This window comes from Heptranchias perlo, chromosome 36 (genome assembly GCF_035084215.1).
Source record: "Heptranchias perlo isolate sHepPer1 chromosome 36, sHepPer1.hap1, whole genome shotgun sequence".
Taxonomy (NCBI): Eukaryota; Metazoa; Chordata; class Chondrichthyes; order Hexanchiformes; family Hexanchidae; genus Heptranchias; species Heptranchias perlo.
In genome coordinates, this window is record NC_090360.1 from 2710661 (window position 1) to 2727771 (window position 17111).

Genomic DNA, 17111 nt, shown 5'->3' on the forward strand with positions numbered 1-17111 from the left:
AAAACATATAGCTATTGTGCAAGCACACAGTATATTGATGTCCCCTGCTTCTGATCAGCCTATGGATTCATTTGAACTTTATATGGTGTAGATTTTGCAAAAAAAGCTGGTTTCCACTATTGTGCCGTACTTCAATTCTGTGTTTGGAAGATGGGAATAACTTTATTTGCTGGTTACCCTCGCAGCACATAGGCTTGAAGCTATTTTTTATGCCATTGTACCTAATGAAAACATTTGACATTGAACTAGTGTATACATCTGAAGCTTGAAGAAAGTCTGGGGATATCCATTAATTAAACTGTGCACTTTTCTCTAAATGGTGGCTCTCTGGTCTGAAATGCAGAAATAAATTCAATGATGAACTGACTGAATAACTTGCCAGTCACTTGTTATGGTTACTGTGAGTTCCTTTTTAGTTGTTGTCTTGTCTATTTGAGTATATTTTCCACATTCCACAGTTGGCTATGAGGTATTCGGTCAGCGCTGTGGAAACAGCAAAGAAATGAAACTCTTCCTGAATTTAAAAATGAATCATAGTTGTATTGTTCTAGGCCCCAAGTGACCCTTGTGCTCTTGCTAAGAAGTTGTAGTCTGAAATCATCAGTGTGAAGCCAAATCACTTCTCACCAGCACTATGGTTGTAGTGTAAATACAGGCTCAGTCCACTGTCTTGGACCTCCATCACTCATATTACAGTTTTACTGTATTTGACAAAGATCCAACATACGTTAGCAACACTGAAGACAAAACCATGGGAATCATAATTGATATTAATGGAAAAGCTGATTTTAATTTAAAATGGGAGAAGTTACTTTCATGTTTTGAGAACATCACAATGCACTCTTGGGCCAGTCTACAGTGAGATGGAAAGAGTATACCAAGGAATGCGGAAACCTAATATTAACCACAGAACTTGCTTATATGTTCCTCAGACTTTATTTTTACAGCTCTATGTATACTCCTTATTTTACAATCCCTCTCATTAATGGACGATGATCTGTCAACCCCATTGGGTAGCTTGCAGAACATTTAGGAGTCTTGTTGCCTGCAACACAGTGTTGTTTCCAACACGGTCACTCCTTGAGCAAATACAGTGCCCTTTGACTTGGGTATAAAAATGGCGAATTGTTTGATTCCGAGTAGTTTAGTCAATGTCTGTACCTTGTGCATTTGCTGATGAGACTAAAACGCATGTCATTTTGTTTTCTAAAAGGCTAGAATATTAACTGAGGCAAGGATTGACGTAGACGTCTCTCAGTGGTAAACTGAGGTTGATTTAGATTTAGCCCGTCAGAATTTTTATCAAGCTTCTATGGATATCCTTTGTATTTTACAGCTATTCTATCGGGTGACAGATGACAAAGCTAAACACACAGAGCTGTATTTGGTGGGGATGGTGTGTTACTATGGTAAACACTATTCTACCTTCTTTTTCCAAACAAAAATTCGCAAATGGATGTATTTTGATGATGCCCATGTGAAAGAGGTAGGAGTTCTTTACCAAAAATGCTGCATTTTTGTCATTGGTGTAATTTAGTCCGAGAGTCATGATTATTACTGGCCTTTTAAGTGGCTGATCACCTCGGGTTGGGCAATAACCACAATACATGAATAAATTAACTGTGGTAGCCTTTTCTTCAGCTGTCTCGCGCTTAGCTTATGTCTTTGCTTCCCCCGCACATGGTTCAGAATGGTGTTTTGAACTGTACATTCGGACAGTGATGTCTGAATGAATCCTGCTGGGAGGCAGTGTCCCCGACACTCTGAAGCTGCTTCTCAGTAAAAGGACACCGTTTTCAAGTGTGCAAAGGTCAGAACAGTTCTTCATCTAATTACGACCGCGAGCAGCAACATTTAATACAAAGCAACATCAATGTTAGAAGAAATGTTGATATGTGATGTTATCTAAGTATACCTGTGTCAATGCAACCTTGTGGTGTATTGGTGACCCTCGCTCTCTATTTCACCTTTGCTTCTCTTCAAATTCTCTCTCCGCCTCTCACGCGCTGGCGCCCTCCCCCCCGCAGATCTCACTGTAAACAAATTAACCCACTATATTTGCCACTGTTGGAAGGAGGAAATAGCTCCAGTTTCCTTACCACACGGCTACAAAGAAGTATGCATAGAACAAAACTGAGTACAATTTATGTTTTATGAAGGCTATGTTCTTAGGCTTATTTCATGCATAGGATTTGGATTATGAATGCTAATTTTAAAAAAAATTGAAACTCAGTGCTGATGAGGCAGTTAAAGTTGTACAGTAATAACTAGTGTTGCAACTCTTCATATTTTTGATTTAGATTGGACCCAAGTGGAAGGATGTAGTGACTAGATGCATTAAAAGCCACTATCAGCCTTTACTACTTTTGTATGCAGATCCAAGAGGCACTCCTGTGTCTGTACAGGATCTGCCGCTAGCAGATGCCCATCAGTACAGCCGAACCTGTTATGACAGTGAAGATTCAGGTAATTACGACAGTTTTATTGTTCATGGGTGATTAAGATCTCTCCAGTTGCATTTGATTCTTCATGGACAGATTGAGGAACAGCACTGTATGAGTGTCTTCTTTTACTCGAGAAGAACTGCACAAGTTGTTTTTTTTTCTGAATTAAACTTTCTTCCCTCCTTTTTTGCATTCTTCCCCACCAATGCCAGTACCATGCAGTGTTCCTCACAGGCTGTCAGGTCTCTGCCAGTATTTCCGATGAGATGATTGTGTTTGGGAACTTTGAAAGAGCAATTAGAAGTGATTGCGAGTTCTTCCTTTTGTGAGGATGCTACTGTCACTTGTCTCCTGCAACATTTAGGATGAGGTTGGAAATCTGCTCTGTGGGGGAATTGCAGAATGAAAGTCATGTCTTGCATGTTCTACTTCTTTGCTTTAAAATTTTAGATCCTTACCCAATTAATTTCTTGAGGCAAAATGTTACATTATAAAGGCTCCATTATAAAAGCATCCACATATCTTAATCAGGTCAAGGTACAGCCGTCTTGCCACATCAAGTCATAAATGGTGATGGACAATTAACCAACTAATTAGCGAAGGAAGCTCCATGAGCATCACCATCTTAAGTGGTGGCAGAGTCCAGCGTGTGAGTGTAAAAGATAAGGTTGAAGTGATTGCAGCCACAAGTGCCGAGTGGATGATCCTTCTCTGCCTCCCCACTTCACAGATGCCAGTCTTCAGCCAATTCCATTCAATTCACATGACATTAAGTAGTGGCTGAGTGCATTTTGCACAGCAAAGGCTGTTGGCCCCAGAACGAGCAGCGCCCCGAGCTAAGCTGTTCCAGTACATCTACAACACTGGCATCTATCCAACAATGTGGAAAATTGCCTCGGTATGTCCTGTCCACAAAAGGAAGGACCTATCCAATTACCATCCCATCAGCCTACTCCCAATCATCAGCAAAGTGATGGAAGTCAATGGGGATCAGGGAGAAAACTCTCCAGTTACTGGAGTCATACCTGGCACAAAGGCAGATGGTTATGGTCATTGGAGGCCAATCAACTCAGCTCTAAGACATCACTGCAGGAGTTCCTTGAGGCAGCGTCATAGGCCCAACTATTTTCAGCTGCTTCATCAATGGCCTTCCCTCCATCACAAGGTCAGAAGTGGGGATATTCGCTGATGATTGCAGTGCTCAGCTCCATTCGCAATTCCTCAGATAATGAAACAGTTCATGCCTGCATGCAGCAAGACCTGGACAACATCCAGGCTTGGGTTCATAATTGGTAAGTAACATTTGCGCCACATAAACGTCAAGCAACGACCATCTCCAACAAGAGAGAGCCTTCCCTTGACATGTAATGGCATCACCATTGGCGAGTTCCCCACTTTCAACATCCTGTGGGTCACCATTGACCAGAAACTCAATTGGACCAGCCACATAAATGCCAAGGCTACTAGAGCAGGTCAGGGGCTGGAAGGCCCACCACCACCACCACCTCAACAAGTAGGGATGGGCAATAAATGCCAGCATTGCCAGCGCCGCCCATGTCCTATGAATTAATTTTTAAAAACTGAAGTATTCATGCAGCTGCTGTGTTTCGAAATTGATTTACATCTCTTGTGGAAATGGCCAGTTTTTCCAAATATTCACCAACTGTGTGTCGAGACTGTTGCTTATGCCTTCAGAGTCTTCAATTTAAATAAAGCCAATTAGATCGGTACAAGGGGCAAGTTGGCTAAGGTAGATTGGGAAATTAGATTAAAAGGTATGACACTAGATAAGCAATGGCCAACATTTAAAGAAATATTTAAATATTCTCAACGAATATACATTCTATTGAGAAATAAAACCTCCACGGGATAAGTGATTCATCTATGGCTAACTAAAGAAGTTAAGGATAGTATTAGATTAACAGAAGAAGAGTAGTAAGCCTAAGGATTGGGGGAGTTTTAGAAACCAGCAAAGGATGACGAAAATATTGATGATAAGGGAGAAAATAGAATATGAGAGTAAGCTAGCAAGAAATATAAAAACAGATTGCAAGAGCTTTACAAGTATGTAAAAAGGAAGAGAGCAGCAAAAGTAAAGGTTGGTCCCTTTAAAGGCAGGGACAGGAGAAATTATAATGGGGAATAAGGAAATGGCAGAGACGTTAAACAAATATTTTGTATCTGTCTTCACAGTAGAAGACACAAAAAGCATATCAGAAATAGTGGGGAACCAAGGGGCAAATGAGAGGAGGACTTAAAGTAATTAATATCAGTAGAGAAAAAGTACTGGAGAAACTAATGGGACTAAAAGCCGATAACTCACCTGGACCTGATGGCCTGCATCCGAGGATTCTAAAAGGGGTGGCTGTGGAGATAGTGGATACATTGGTTATGATCTTGCAAAATTTTCTAGATTCTAGAACGGCCAGAGCGGATTGGAAGGTAGCAAATGTAACCCCACTATTCAAGAAAGGAAGGAGAGAGAAAACAGTGAATTACAGGCCAGTTAGCCTGACATCAATCATCGGGTAAATGCTGGAATCCATTATTAAGGAAGTTGTAACAGAGCACTTAGAAAATCATCATATATCAGGCAGAGTCACCATGGTTTTATGAAAGGGAAATGGTGTTTGACAAATGTATTAGTTTTTTGAGGATGTAACTAGCAGAGGGGATAAAGGGGAACCAGTGGATGTAGCGTGTTGATTTTCAAAAGGCATGCGATAAGATGCCACGTAAAAGGTTTTTACGCAAGATAAGGGCCCATGGGGCTGGGGGTAATATATTGGCATGGATAGAGGATTGGTTAATGGACAGAAAAGAGAGTAGGGATAAACGGGTTGTTATAAACTGGAAAGCCAGGTGGTGATGGATAGAATATTAGAGTCTAGTCTTCAGTTGCTTCCAAGCCTTTATTTACAGAGCTCTTCATTACACCCACACCACACCCTAGATCAGCTCTTATAAATGGATGCAAGTGTGTTCCCAATTGATATGCACCACCTGAAAACAATTAAGGCTAATTGATAGAAATTACATGGAAACAATTAACACTGGTCATTTTCAGGTTGGCAGGCTGCAACTAATGGATTGCCGCAAGGATCGGTGCTTGGGCCTCAGCCACTTACAATCTATATTAATGACTTGGATATGTTACACTCTGTCCCTTCTAAGTTTGCTGATGATACAAAGCTAGTTGAGAAAGTAAGCTATGAGGAGGACAGAGTCTGCAAAGGGATACAGACAGGTTAAGTGAGTGGGCAAGAAGGTGGTAGATGGAGTATAGCGTGAGGAAATGTGTGGTTATTCACTTTGGCACGAAGATCAGAAAAGCGGAATATTTTTTAAATGATGAGCAGCTATTAAATGTTGGTGTTCAGAGAGATTTGGGTGTCTTCCTACAAGAAACACAAAGTTAGCATGCAGGTACAGCAAGCAATTCGGAAGGCAAATGGCATGTTGGCCTTTATTGCAAGGGGGTTGGAGTACAAGAGTAAGGCAGTCTTACTACAATTGTACAGGGCTTTGGTGAGACTCAACTGGAGTGCTGTGTACAGTTTTGGTTTCCTTATCTAAGGAAGGATATACTTGTCTTTGAAGTGGTGCAGCAAAGGTTCACTGGATTGATTCCTAGGATGAGAGGGTTGCTCTGAGGAGAGGTTGAGGAGAATGGGCCTATATTCTCTGCAGTTTAGAAGAATGAGAGGTGATCTAATCTAAACATATAAGATTCTGTGGGGGTTTGACAGTCGATGCTGAGAGGTTGTTTCCCCTGGCTGGAGAGTTTAGAACTAGGGGGCATAGTCTCAGGATAAGGGGTCGGCCATTTAAGACTGAGATGAGGAGGGGTTTCTTTACTGAGGGTGGTGAATCTTTGGAATTCTCTACCCCAGAGGGCTGTGGATGCCGAGTCGTTGTGTGTTCAAGGCTGAGAGAGAGAGCTTTTTGGACTCTAAGGGAATCAAGGAATATGGGGATCAGGCGGGAAAGTGGAGTTGAGGTCGAAGATCAGCTATGATCTGATTGAATGGCAGAGCAGGCTCGAGGGGCAGTATTGCCTACTCCTTTCATAGAGATGTTCCCGGACTTTCTCATTTTTTGAAGGTTGTTCAGTCATTGGGGTCATAGGAGATGATTATCTGCTGGTTTATGGTCAGAAAAGTGAAAGGGTTAGAAAATACCCACAAAAAAAATGCCATCAAAAGATAACATTAGAATTGCAACGTTGGAAAATGCACTGCCCAGTGTGTTAGAGATGCACAGAAGAGGATGATCCCATAATTTGACCCCCAATCTGTGCCGCCAGAGCGGATGGATGCTCCAGTTGCCCTTCGCACTCTTGGCTAGGCTTCCTGCAGTGATCCAGTAATGCCGCTGTGCGCAAGTGAACATTAGGTGTCGATAGAACCAGGCTTGATTTTTTAAAAAAAATTTTTTATATTCGTTCACGGGATGTGGGCGTCGCTGGCGAGGCCAGCATTTATTGCCCATCCCTAATTGCCCTTGAGAAGGTGGTGGTGAGCCGCCTTCTTGAACCGCTGCAGTTCGTGTGGTGACGGTTCTCCCACAGTGCTGTTAAGAAGGGAGTTCCAGGATTTTGACCCAGCGACAATGAAGGAACGGCGATATATTTCCAAGTCGGGATTGTGTGTGACTTGGAGGGGAACGTGCAGGTGGTGTTGTTCCCATGTACCTGCTGCTCTTGTCCTTCTCGGTGGTAGAGATCGCGGGTTTGGGAGGTGCTGTCGAAGAAGCCTTGGCGAGTTGCTGCAGTGCATTCTGTGGATGGTGCACACTGCAGCCACAGTGCGCCGGTGGTGAAGGGAGTGAATGTTTAGGGTGGTGGATGGGGTGCCAATCAAGCGGGCTGCTTTATCTTGGATGGTGTCGAGCTTCTTGAGTGTTGTTGGAGCTGCACTCATCCAGGCAAGTGGAGAGTATTCCATCACACTCCTGACTTGTGCCTTGTAGATGGTGGAAAGGCTTTGGGGAGTCAGGAGGTGAGTCACTCGCCGCAGAATACCCAGCCTCTGACCTGCTCTTGTAGCCACAGTATTTATATGGCTGGTCCAGTTAAGTTTCTGGTCAATGGTGACCCCCAGGATGTTGATGGTGGGGGATTCAACAATGGTAATGCCGTTGAATGTCAAGGGGAGGTGGTTAGACTCTCTCTTGTTGGAGATGGTCATTGCCTGGCACTTGTTTGGCGCGAATGTTACTTGCCACTTATGAGCCCAAGCCTGGATGTTGTCCAGGTCTTGCTGCATGCGGGCTCGGACTGCTTCATTATTTGAGGGGTTGCGAATGGAACTGAACACTGTGCAGTGATCAGCGAACATCCCCATTTCTGACCTTATGATGGAGGGAAGGTCATTGATTGAGCAGCTGAAGATGGTTGGGCCTAGGACACTGCCCTGAGGAACTCCTGCAGCATTGTCCTGGGGCTGAGATGATTGGCCTCCAACAACCACTACCATCTTCCTTTGTGCTAGGTATGACTCTAGCCACTGGAGAGTTTTCCCCCTGATTCCCATGGACTTCAATTTTACTAGGGCTCCTTGGTGCCACACTCGGTCAAATGCTGCCTTGATGTCAAGGGCAGTCACTCTCACCTCACTTCTGGAATTCAGCTCTTTTGTCCATGTTTGGACCAGGGCTGTAATGAGGTCTGGAGCCGAGTGGTCCTGGCGGAACCCAAACTGAGCATCGGTGAGCAGGTTATTGGTGAGTAAGTGCCGCTTGATAGCACTGTCGACGACACCTTCCATCACTTTGCTGATGATCGAGAGTAGACTGATGGGGCGGTAATTGGCCGGATTGGATTTGTCCTGCTTTTTGTGGACAGGACATACCTGGGCAATTTTCCACATTGTCGGGTAGATACCAGTGTTGTAGCTGTACTGGAACAGCTTGGCTTGAGGCGCAGCTAGTTCTGGAGCACAAGTCTTCAGCACTACAGCTGGGATGTGGTCGGGGCCCATAGCCTTTGCTGTATCCAGTGCTCTCAGCCGTTTCTTGATATCACGTGGAGTGAATCGAATTGGCCGAAGACTAGCTTCCGTGATGGTGGGGATATCGGGAGGAGGCCGAGATGGATCATCCACTCCGCACTTCTGGCTGAAGATGGTTGCAAATGCTTCAGCCTTGTCTTTTGCACTCACGTGCTGGACTCCGCCATCATTGAGGATGGGGATGTTTGCAGAGCCTCCTCCTCCCGTTAGTTGTTTAATTGTCCACCACCATTCACGACTGGATGTGGCAGGACTGCAGAGCTTTGATCTGATCCGTTGGTTGTGGAATCGCTTAGCTCTGTTTATAGCATGTTGCTTCCGCTGTTTAGCATGCATGTAGTCCTGAGTTGTAGCTTCACCAGGTTGGCACCTCATTTTTAGGTACGCCTGGTGCTGCTCCTGGCATGCTCTTCTACACTCCTCATTGAACCAGGGTTGATCCCCTGGCTTGTTGGTAATGGTAGAGTGAGGAATATGCCGGGCCATGAGGTTACAGATTGTGCTGGAATACAATTCTGCTGCTGCTGATGGCCCACAGCGCCTCATGGATGCCCAGTTTTGAGCTGCTAGATCTGTTCTGAATCTATCCCATTTAGCACGGTGGTAGTGCCACACAACACGTTGGATGTTGTCCTCAGTGCGAAGACGGGACTTCATCTCCATGAGAACTGTGCGGTGGTCACTGCTACCAATACTGTCATGGACAGATGCATTTGCGACAGGTAGATTGGTGAGGACGAGGTCAAGTAAGTTTTTCCCTCTTGTTGGTTTGCTCACCACCTGCCGCAGGCCCAGTCTAGCAGCTATGTCCTTCAGGACTCGGCCAGCTCGGTCAGTAGTGGTGCTACCGAGCCACTCTTGGTGATGGACATTGAAGTCCCCCACCCAGAGTACATTTTGTGCCCTTGCTACCCTCACTGCTTCCTCCAAGTGGTGCTCAACATGGAGGAGGACTGATTCATCAGCTGAGGGAGGACGGTAGGTGGTAATCAGCAGGAGGTTTCCTTGCCCATGTTTGACCTGATGCCATGAGATTTCATGGGGTCCAGAGTCAATGTTGAGGACTCCCAGGGCCACTCCCTCCTGACTGTATATCACTGTACCGCCACCTCTGGTGGGTCTGTCCTGCCGGTGGGACAGGACAGACCCAGGGATGGTGATGGAAGAGTCTGGGACGTTGGCTGAAAGATATGCTTCTGTGAGTATGGCTATGTCAGGCTGTTGCTTGACTCGTCTGTGGGACAGCTCTCCCAATTTTGGCACAAGTCCCCAGATGTTAGTAAGGAGGACCTTGCAGGGTCGACTGGGCTTGGTGTTTTGCCGTTGTCGTGTCCGGTGCCTAGTGGTCCGATGCTGGGTGGTCCGTCCGGTTTTATTCTTATTATGACTTTTCGTAGCGAGATTTTACAACTGAGTGGCTTGCTCGGCCATTTCAGAGGGCAATTAAGAATCAACCACATTGCTGTGGGTCTGGAGTCACATATTGGCCAGACCGGGTAAGGACGGCAGGTTTCCTTCCCTCAAGGGCATTAGTGAACCAGATGGGTTTTTACGACAATCCGGTAGTTTCATGGCCATCATTACTGATACTAGTATTTTAATTCCAGATTTTTATTTAATTAATTGAATTTAATTAATTAATTGAATTTAAATTCGCCAGCTGCCGTGGCGGGATTTGAACTCATGACTCTGGATTTTAGTCCAGGTCTCTGGATTACTAGTCCAGTAACATAACCACTATGCTACCGTACCCGTGATTGATTGCGACACTGACTGTCCAGGCTGAGAAGTGATACTTATGCTGAGGTACCAGAGGGCAGCTGATGCCTCTGGAATGGCACCTGAGTGAGTGTTGGACTTTTGGGGCTGTAGGGGCGAAAGAGGTGAGAATATAGGGGAGGAGTTATTTAGTTGCTAGCTCCAACTTCTGCTCATTAGTTCCCCTGCAGATGTCATCTACAATCTCAATTCAAGCAAATATATTCACAACCAAAGCATAATTATTTGTAGCATTTATTATTTCATCTTAGAAAAGGATGCTGATAATGACGCACTTATTAAGATTCTTTAGATATGATGTAAACTGAAGTTTGGGGAAATTCTGTATGGAGTGTTTACTTGCTCAGCACAATACTTGGGTTTCCTGTTTTTCTTAAATTAACTGATGAAAAGGTTTTTGAAACTATTTCCCTCGAAAGTTGCTGAGTGTGAAAGGCTTATGCGTAGATTAAGAATTGATTCATGGGAGCCTGACTGTTCTAAAATGAAAAAGCTTTTTTATCCTCTGCCGGATTGCACTCCCTTAGTGTAAAAGTGTTCGCCCAAACTGGTGCGCAGCAAAACCAGTATAAATGGCAGGTAGAACCGTCTGGAATACATCGTGTGCTCTGGATAGTCTTACAGACTCATGTTTTTATGGCTTGTCTTTTTGCAGGAAGAGAGCCATCTATATCCAGTGACAGCAGGACAGATTCTTCTAATGAGAGCTACCATTATAAACACAGTCATCACGAGTCTGTGGTCAGCCATTTCTCCTCTGACTCCCAGGGTACAGTGATTTACAACATGGAGACTGATACAGCCTCTCAAAGCAGCAGAGACACAGGTATTATCAATTCAGAAATGATGTGTAACTCCAAGAATAGAAAATTAATCTCTGCCAGTCGAGATCCTGGCAAAATATATTAAATTAAGATAATAAAAGATTTTCATTTTAGGAAAGAAAATTTTACAGTGAATTGAAATGTAATAAAATCTGAAAAAGAAATTGATTCAATTCTCATAAATTTTCAATCCAATGCATGAGCCTTTAAGAGTTCGTGTTTTGTTAGACTCTTGGAAAATAAAGCTAAGTAATATTTTGTTGACTTATTTTGAGTACAAGTCCTGTCGAAGGAATTAAATGTTGTACTTTCATTTTTTAAACGTGTGATACATAAGTTCAGATACATTAGCTAATACAGGCTTTTAATGTTTTGTAGCACGGAATAGGAATGCTCCTTTATCTAATACATTGATCTGCCTTCTGGAATTAAAATAGTCAAATCACCCAAAATAATTTACATGGTTCCTGGAGAAGTCCTTGGATATCAGTGACCTGATCACTTTGACATGTGTTTACCATACCTGCTTTGCAACCAGCTGGCCTGGCCGGTCAAAGGGACTGGGAGGGGTAGACTTATCACTGGGAGGTGGGATTCTTCTAATGAGGCTCCAGGTAACCCAGCATGCTAATGCCCCGATTGATGTGGTGGCCCTGGCTGGACAAGCAATGGAAAACTTGCTAGTGCTTTGTATTGGTAAGCTGCATAGCTTTAACTGAATTGCAACAGTGCCTTTGCACACACTTGGAGGTCCGTGAGCCTTGGTTTAAGTAAGTCACATGTGTCACTGTGAGGAGAGAGTATGCGTTCAAAATGGGCAAACCGAAACCCTATCTGTGGATTTCTCAAAACAATTACTTGCATTTATATAACTCCTTCAATGTAGAAAAACGTCCAATGCATATTGAGGCATGAACAAAAAAATGGGCCCCTAGCCGAAGTAGTAGATATTAGGAAGAGCAACCAAAAGCTTTGTTCAAGAATTGTATTTTAGGGAGGGTCTTAGACGAGAAAAGGGAGATCGAGGGGGTTGGAGGGGGAATTCTGGAGGCGGAAGCAGGCGGTCTTTGTGATGGCGAGGAAATTGGGCCGGAAGTTCAGCTCAGGATTGAATAGGACAACGAGGTTGTGATGGCCTGGTTCAGCCGGAGAGGGGGATGCAATCATTGGCAAAGGTGTAGAGTTTGTGGTGGGAGCTGATAATGTTTTCCGTCTTCCCAGTGTTTAACTGGAGGAAATTGTGGCTCATCCAAGACTGAATATTGGGCAAGCAGTCTGACAACAAGTCATGGAAAGGTTGATCAAGGTGATGAAGAGGTAGAACTGGGTGTCATCGGCGTACATGTGGAAGCTGATCCCGTGTTTGCAGATGATGTTCCCAAGGGTTAGCATGTAGGCGAGGAATAAGAGGAGCTCAAGAATAGATCCTTGGATTCTGGGGGTCACGGTGCAGGGCAGGAAGAGAAACCATTGCTGGAGACGTTTTGGCTACAATCGCGTAAGAGTGGAACAAAGTGAGGGCAATTCCACAGAGCTTGGACAACCGAGGTGAAGCATCAGAGGAAGAAAGGATAGTGGATGTGCGTCAAAGACTTTCGAAAGGGCAAGGTGGGACAATGTCTGTTCGTGATTGGTTCGAGCAGTTTTGGTACTGTGGTTGGGGCGGAAACCTGATTGGAGAGATTCAGGCAGGAACTTGCAGTGGAGATGGGCATGGGTTTTGGAAATTTGAACTGTGGATTTCTCTGTAGCTTGGGTTGGGTTGGACCCTCTCGACCATCGAGATAGGTTTCATTGCATATTGAATGTACAGCTGACTTTTTACAAAAAATTATGCTGGTACTTTCAGGACTTTTTTTTGTTAAGAAAGAAATTGCCCATGCACTAGCATTTCGTGCATAAAAGCAGTATGACTTGAGAAGCTTGGGATTTTTTTGTTGGAGCTGGAAAGTTAAGCAGTGACCTGATGGAGGGGTTATGATGTAAATAATATTGTTTCCACTGGTTGGTGAGAGGGCAGATGAAAGATAATAGCCAAGATATGAAAGGGAGTTAGAAACTGTTTGAGCTTTTGAAATGGTTTGTGTGTGTGGACGCTGTCATGCTCTCAAAACCAAATTTACCAGTACGGAGGAAAACTTGATGCAGGTTTGAGATCACTAACTACAGTATAATTACAGTGAAAGATTCAAACCATTGTTTGATAATGATGAATGTTAATACCACAAATGACAGGCAATATTATCGCTGTGAGTATTGATACTGCTGTATCACCCAATGAGTTGGAGGTGGGCGGGACTTACAGCAAAGAGTCTATTTCAGCTGCCCAGTGTAAATCTGATACAAGACCTGCGAGTAGAAGTGAACATTCTATAATGGATCTTTTATTTTTTTAAAGAAATATATTTACGGCAACCTACTGTCTTTTTGAATATTCTGAGACTTCGTGTGCCCCATTTAGTTGGCTGTGCCATTTTTTTCTTTATAAAATTATTCATTGTATCTTAAGAAATTGATATTTTGTCCCAGGACATCATACAGACAGTGAATCTAACCAACGACCTCCTTTCAAAAAAGGGATTTCTGTGGATCGAAGGCGGAGTTCCAGCCGACCTAGGCGCCCTGATAATCGAGGAAAACCAGAGAAATCGGATGAAGTTCCGTCCTGTGGTTATCATAGTGAAGGTGAGGAAAGGAATCTATCTAGAACCCCTATTGCAAAAGTACCATGAACTTGGAAGTGCAGGTTGGTACAGGTGCTGCTGTGAAAAGGGTGGTGGGTGCTCATGAATAGTGGAGTTGCTGCTCTTGTGTATACTTTAGCCATTATGTCTTTCATGTTCGAAATTGTAGGTGAAACGTTGAAAGAAAAACAAGCCCCAAGAACTGGACCAAAGCCTGCTACAAGTCGATTAAAGGACTTCAGAGAAACTGTGAGCAATATTATTCATAACCGACCTTTGCATAACCAAGACCCGAGTAACAACAAACCCATTCCAGCGGTGGACGCTGTCGATAATGGCAGTTTCCGCATGCCAAGTGGACGGTCAAGAGATTGGGAAATAGAAAGCACCAGCAGTGAATCCAAATCAAGCTCATCGAGCAGGTCAAAGACCTACTTGTGGAAACCCAAACGGGAGGTCCTCAATATTGACAGTATTTTCACAAAAGAAAAGAGGAGAATTGCATGTTACACACAGCTGAATACGGCATCAGAGGATGGCATTAAAGATTCTAACCACAATAAGACTGAAAGTTCATTAGGAGTTGGGGGTGTTCCTTTCACACTAGACAATACAAAGAACGAAGGAAAAGGCGTACAGATAAGTAATGACAGATACGAGAAGGCTGGGTATCCTGGTAAAAGTATGCAACAAACAGGGATCCACAGTCTGGGTGAAAATGAACGTTTTATTCAGAGAATGGAGTCTGGTTACGAGAGCAGTGAGCGTAACAGCAACAGTCCAGTGAGTTTGGATACTTCGGTTGCTGATGGGATGCCAGGGGGAATGCACAACTCCAGTGCCAATCCTTTCAGGTAAATCAGTGGTCCGTTAACTTAACGTTTTTACTTGCTGTTTGGAGCATGGGATCGTAACTTTCATTTTTCTTTATATTTTATATCAGAAACATGGACGCTCAGGAATTGCCTCCATTTGTACAAAGCTTCGAGTAACTTTCAGAATTTCTAGTATATATATTTTTTCCAATGTCATGTTTTTAAGGGGGAAACAAAAATAAAATCCAATGAGCTGACCTCGTGTACCACCTAGTGTCAGACATATTTAATGTGGGCTGTATATTCAGTAGTCGCAGAAAAAATGCAGTAACTTCCACCTTGTTTTCAGTCAATAGCACCATGGGATTCTTATTGTACTAACAGACAATTTTTTCTTTGACTGGGAGTTAGGGTTGAAGTACAATTTATTTTTTTATTTTCTGTAATAAATAAATATATTGGCAAAAAGAATGAATTTTGGCTAGCAACAGGGCTTCGTGTGTGTGCACCATTTAGTCCATTTGATATCATAAATTATAACCATTGCTTCAAATATGCAAATTAAATAAATGATAGAGACACAACAGGAAGTGTCATAAAATACTGCAGTCTCCCCTTTATGCCTGCAATCCGTCCTCCATTGCAAGGCTACATCTCTGTTTACCTGTAGCCTCAATTTATTTCCCTTTTCACTCTCCTCTAATATACCTGTAGGAAATTATATAACCTGTCAGTCTCAGTGAGCACGCTCATGCCTTACGGTAACTGTCGATTTCTCTGAGGCTCTATGTGTGTTCTGTTCGATTTAAAGGGAAACCAATGTTAAGAAACCCATCAGTTCTGGTCCTTCCTGGAAAACAGTTCCCAAGTCCAAGAGCAGCAGTGCCTTACAACAGGAATCGTCGACAGCCTCCAAGAGCTGGGTGAATTTGCAGCAGAGTTTCAGTAAGAAAACTTGTCGCCTTTTATATCTTAGTGCTGAATGTTTCTTTTCTGATGGACGGTAATTGTATTGAAATTGTGGCATGTCTCACATGCATGTGATGTCATGACAAAATGACTTGCTGCTTTTTCTCTCTTCCCACTTAAAGGTTTGCTGAACAGTTTTTATCAAAGTGCTTGTTTAAAAAAGTATTTCATTTATCATTTTGAAAATTCTTGCAACAAGATGTTGAAACTTGTCCTGATGGTCTTGGGCATGATTTTATTGGTGAAATAACTTCTGCTTGAGAGTTTTGTATTTAAATGTATTAGCCTTTCATCAACCTATTTATTTTCATAATTTAAAGAAAAGTATGAGAAATAGGTGATTGCCCTGGGTGGTGTGATATTTTCAGCAACGGACTGACTGACACATTTGCCCAGAGTTACCACTTATCAGTTCAGCAACTTTTAGTAACTTGTATTAAAATTTTGCGTTTTAAAAAAATGCATTTTCTTCCCTAATTGACTTTCACGCACTTTGTATTCTAAGACCCTCTGACTGTGACACCAGCCTGTTGTAATAATACATTGACTGGTAGGGGTTGGTCAATGCCAGAGGTGATTGTATCTCAGTCACCTCTGAAGCTCACCTTAGATGACCTCCAAATACATGGGCTAGAAGAGCAAAATTGATTTTAGCACCAGCACTAAAATGCATTGATCCAAGAGAAAGTCTGTCTGAGTTCCAAATCCTTAGAAATAGAGAAGCGGAGTTTTGTTTTGTTTTAAATGTTTGTTGCAGAACTTGTTGCAAATTTTTTTTTAAAACTAACTTTATAAAGTATGCTTTTTCTACATTAATGTAAGTAAGAGAGTTGTACTCCATTTCAATTAACTTGCATATTACTTGGGTGTTGGTGGTAGAATTGTTATGATTCTAACACTTATCTACCCATTTTTTTAAACTTTTAAACAATTCATAGTAGCTTTACTCAGGCTGCTAATTTGTACTGAGCTTAGCTGCATAATCTGCCCAGTTTCAAATTGAACTAGCATGTTGCAGTGTCAGATGTGATGGGCTCAGTATTTGTTTACCATTTTACCCAACTGGAGCTAATGAAGGGAGATTTATTCTGTTGTGTTGAAGTCACCTTTGCAAATAAAAGACTGTCCTCGGGAATGGTAAGTGTACATTTAACTCTTGAACTCCTGGTGACAATGCAATTTATATTAATTAGCAACTGCTCCCGTGGGCTACTGACAACTCAGCGATGCTTCGTTCTTGTTAAATGAAACCTGATAAAATTATTAAAATTTAACCTGGTTACTCCGTAGATGAAACCAGATCAAACTGTAATGCTCTGTCTCCTGATTGGTGTTTAGAAGTGGTGAGGTATGTGGAGATATCCCCGGGAGTGGATTATCTGTTCTTTGTATTCACTGTCAGCATTGGGCACTCCTGAGTCTGGTACATTATTGGTAAAGTCCAGAGCAATGTGCTGTCTTGGTAAATGTAGTGTACTTTAACCTGAACTTTGGAAGAGTGCTCTTTCTGAACCAGTGCAACATTTCCTCATTCCCACAGCAAGCATTCCTGGTTAGGTTGTCCAATTATGGGCTGTTTTGTGCT

The 17111-nt window shown here is 42.9% G+C and overlaps 1 protein-coding gene across 5 annotated transcripts in view; it reads left to right on the forward strand.

The window, feature by feature from the left end:
- usp54a (ubiquitin specific peptidase 54a) overlaps positions 1 to 17111 on the forward strand; it is a 124197-nt gene that overhangs the window by 87317 nt on the left and 19769 nt on the right. For 4 of the 5 annotated variants that reach the window (XM_067972392.1, XM_067972395.1, XM_067972396.1 and 1 more), the window contains exons 9-14: positions 1337 to 1486; positions 2301 to 2466; positions 10890 to 11060; positions 13588 to 13743; positions 13912 to 14596; positions 15369 to 15502. In XM_067972392.1, the coding sequence (XP_067828493.1) occupies positions 1337 to 1486; positions 2301 to 2466; positions 10890 to 11060; positions 13588 to 13743; positions 13912 to 14596; positions 15369 to 15502 (1462 nt within the window). The remainder of the gene's footprint in view (positions 1 to 1336; positions 1487 to 2300; positions 2467 to 10889; positions 11061 to 13587; positions 13744 to 13911; positions 14597 to 15368; positions 15503 to 17111) is intronic. The other variant, XM_067972394.1, reaches the window with a different exon arrangement.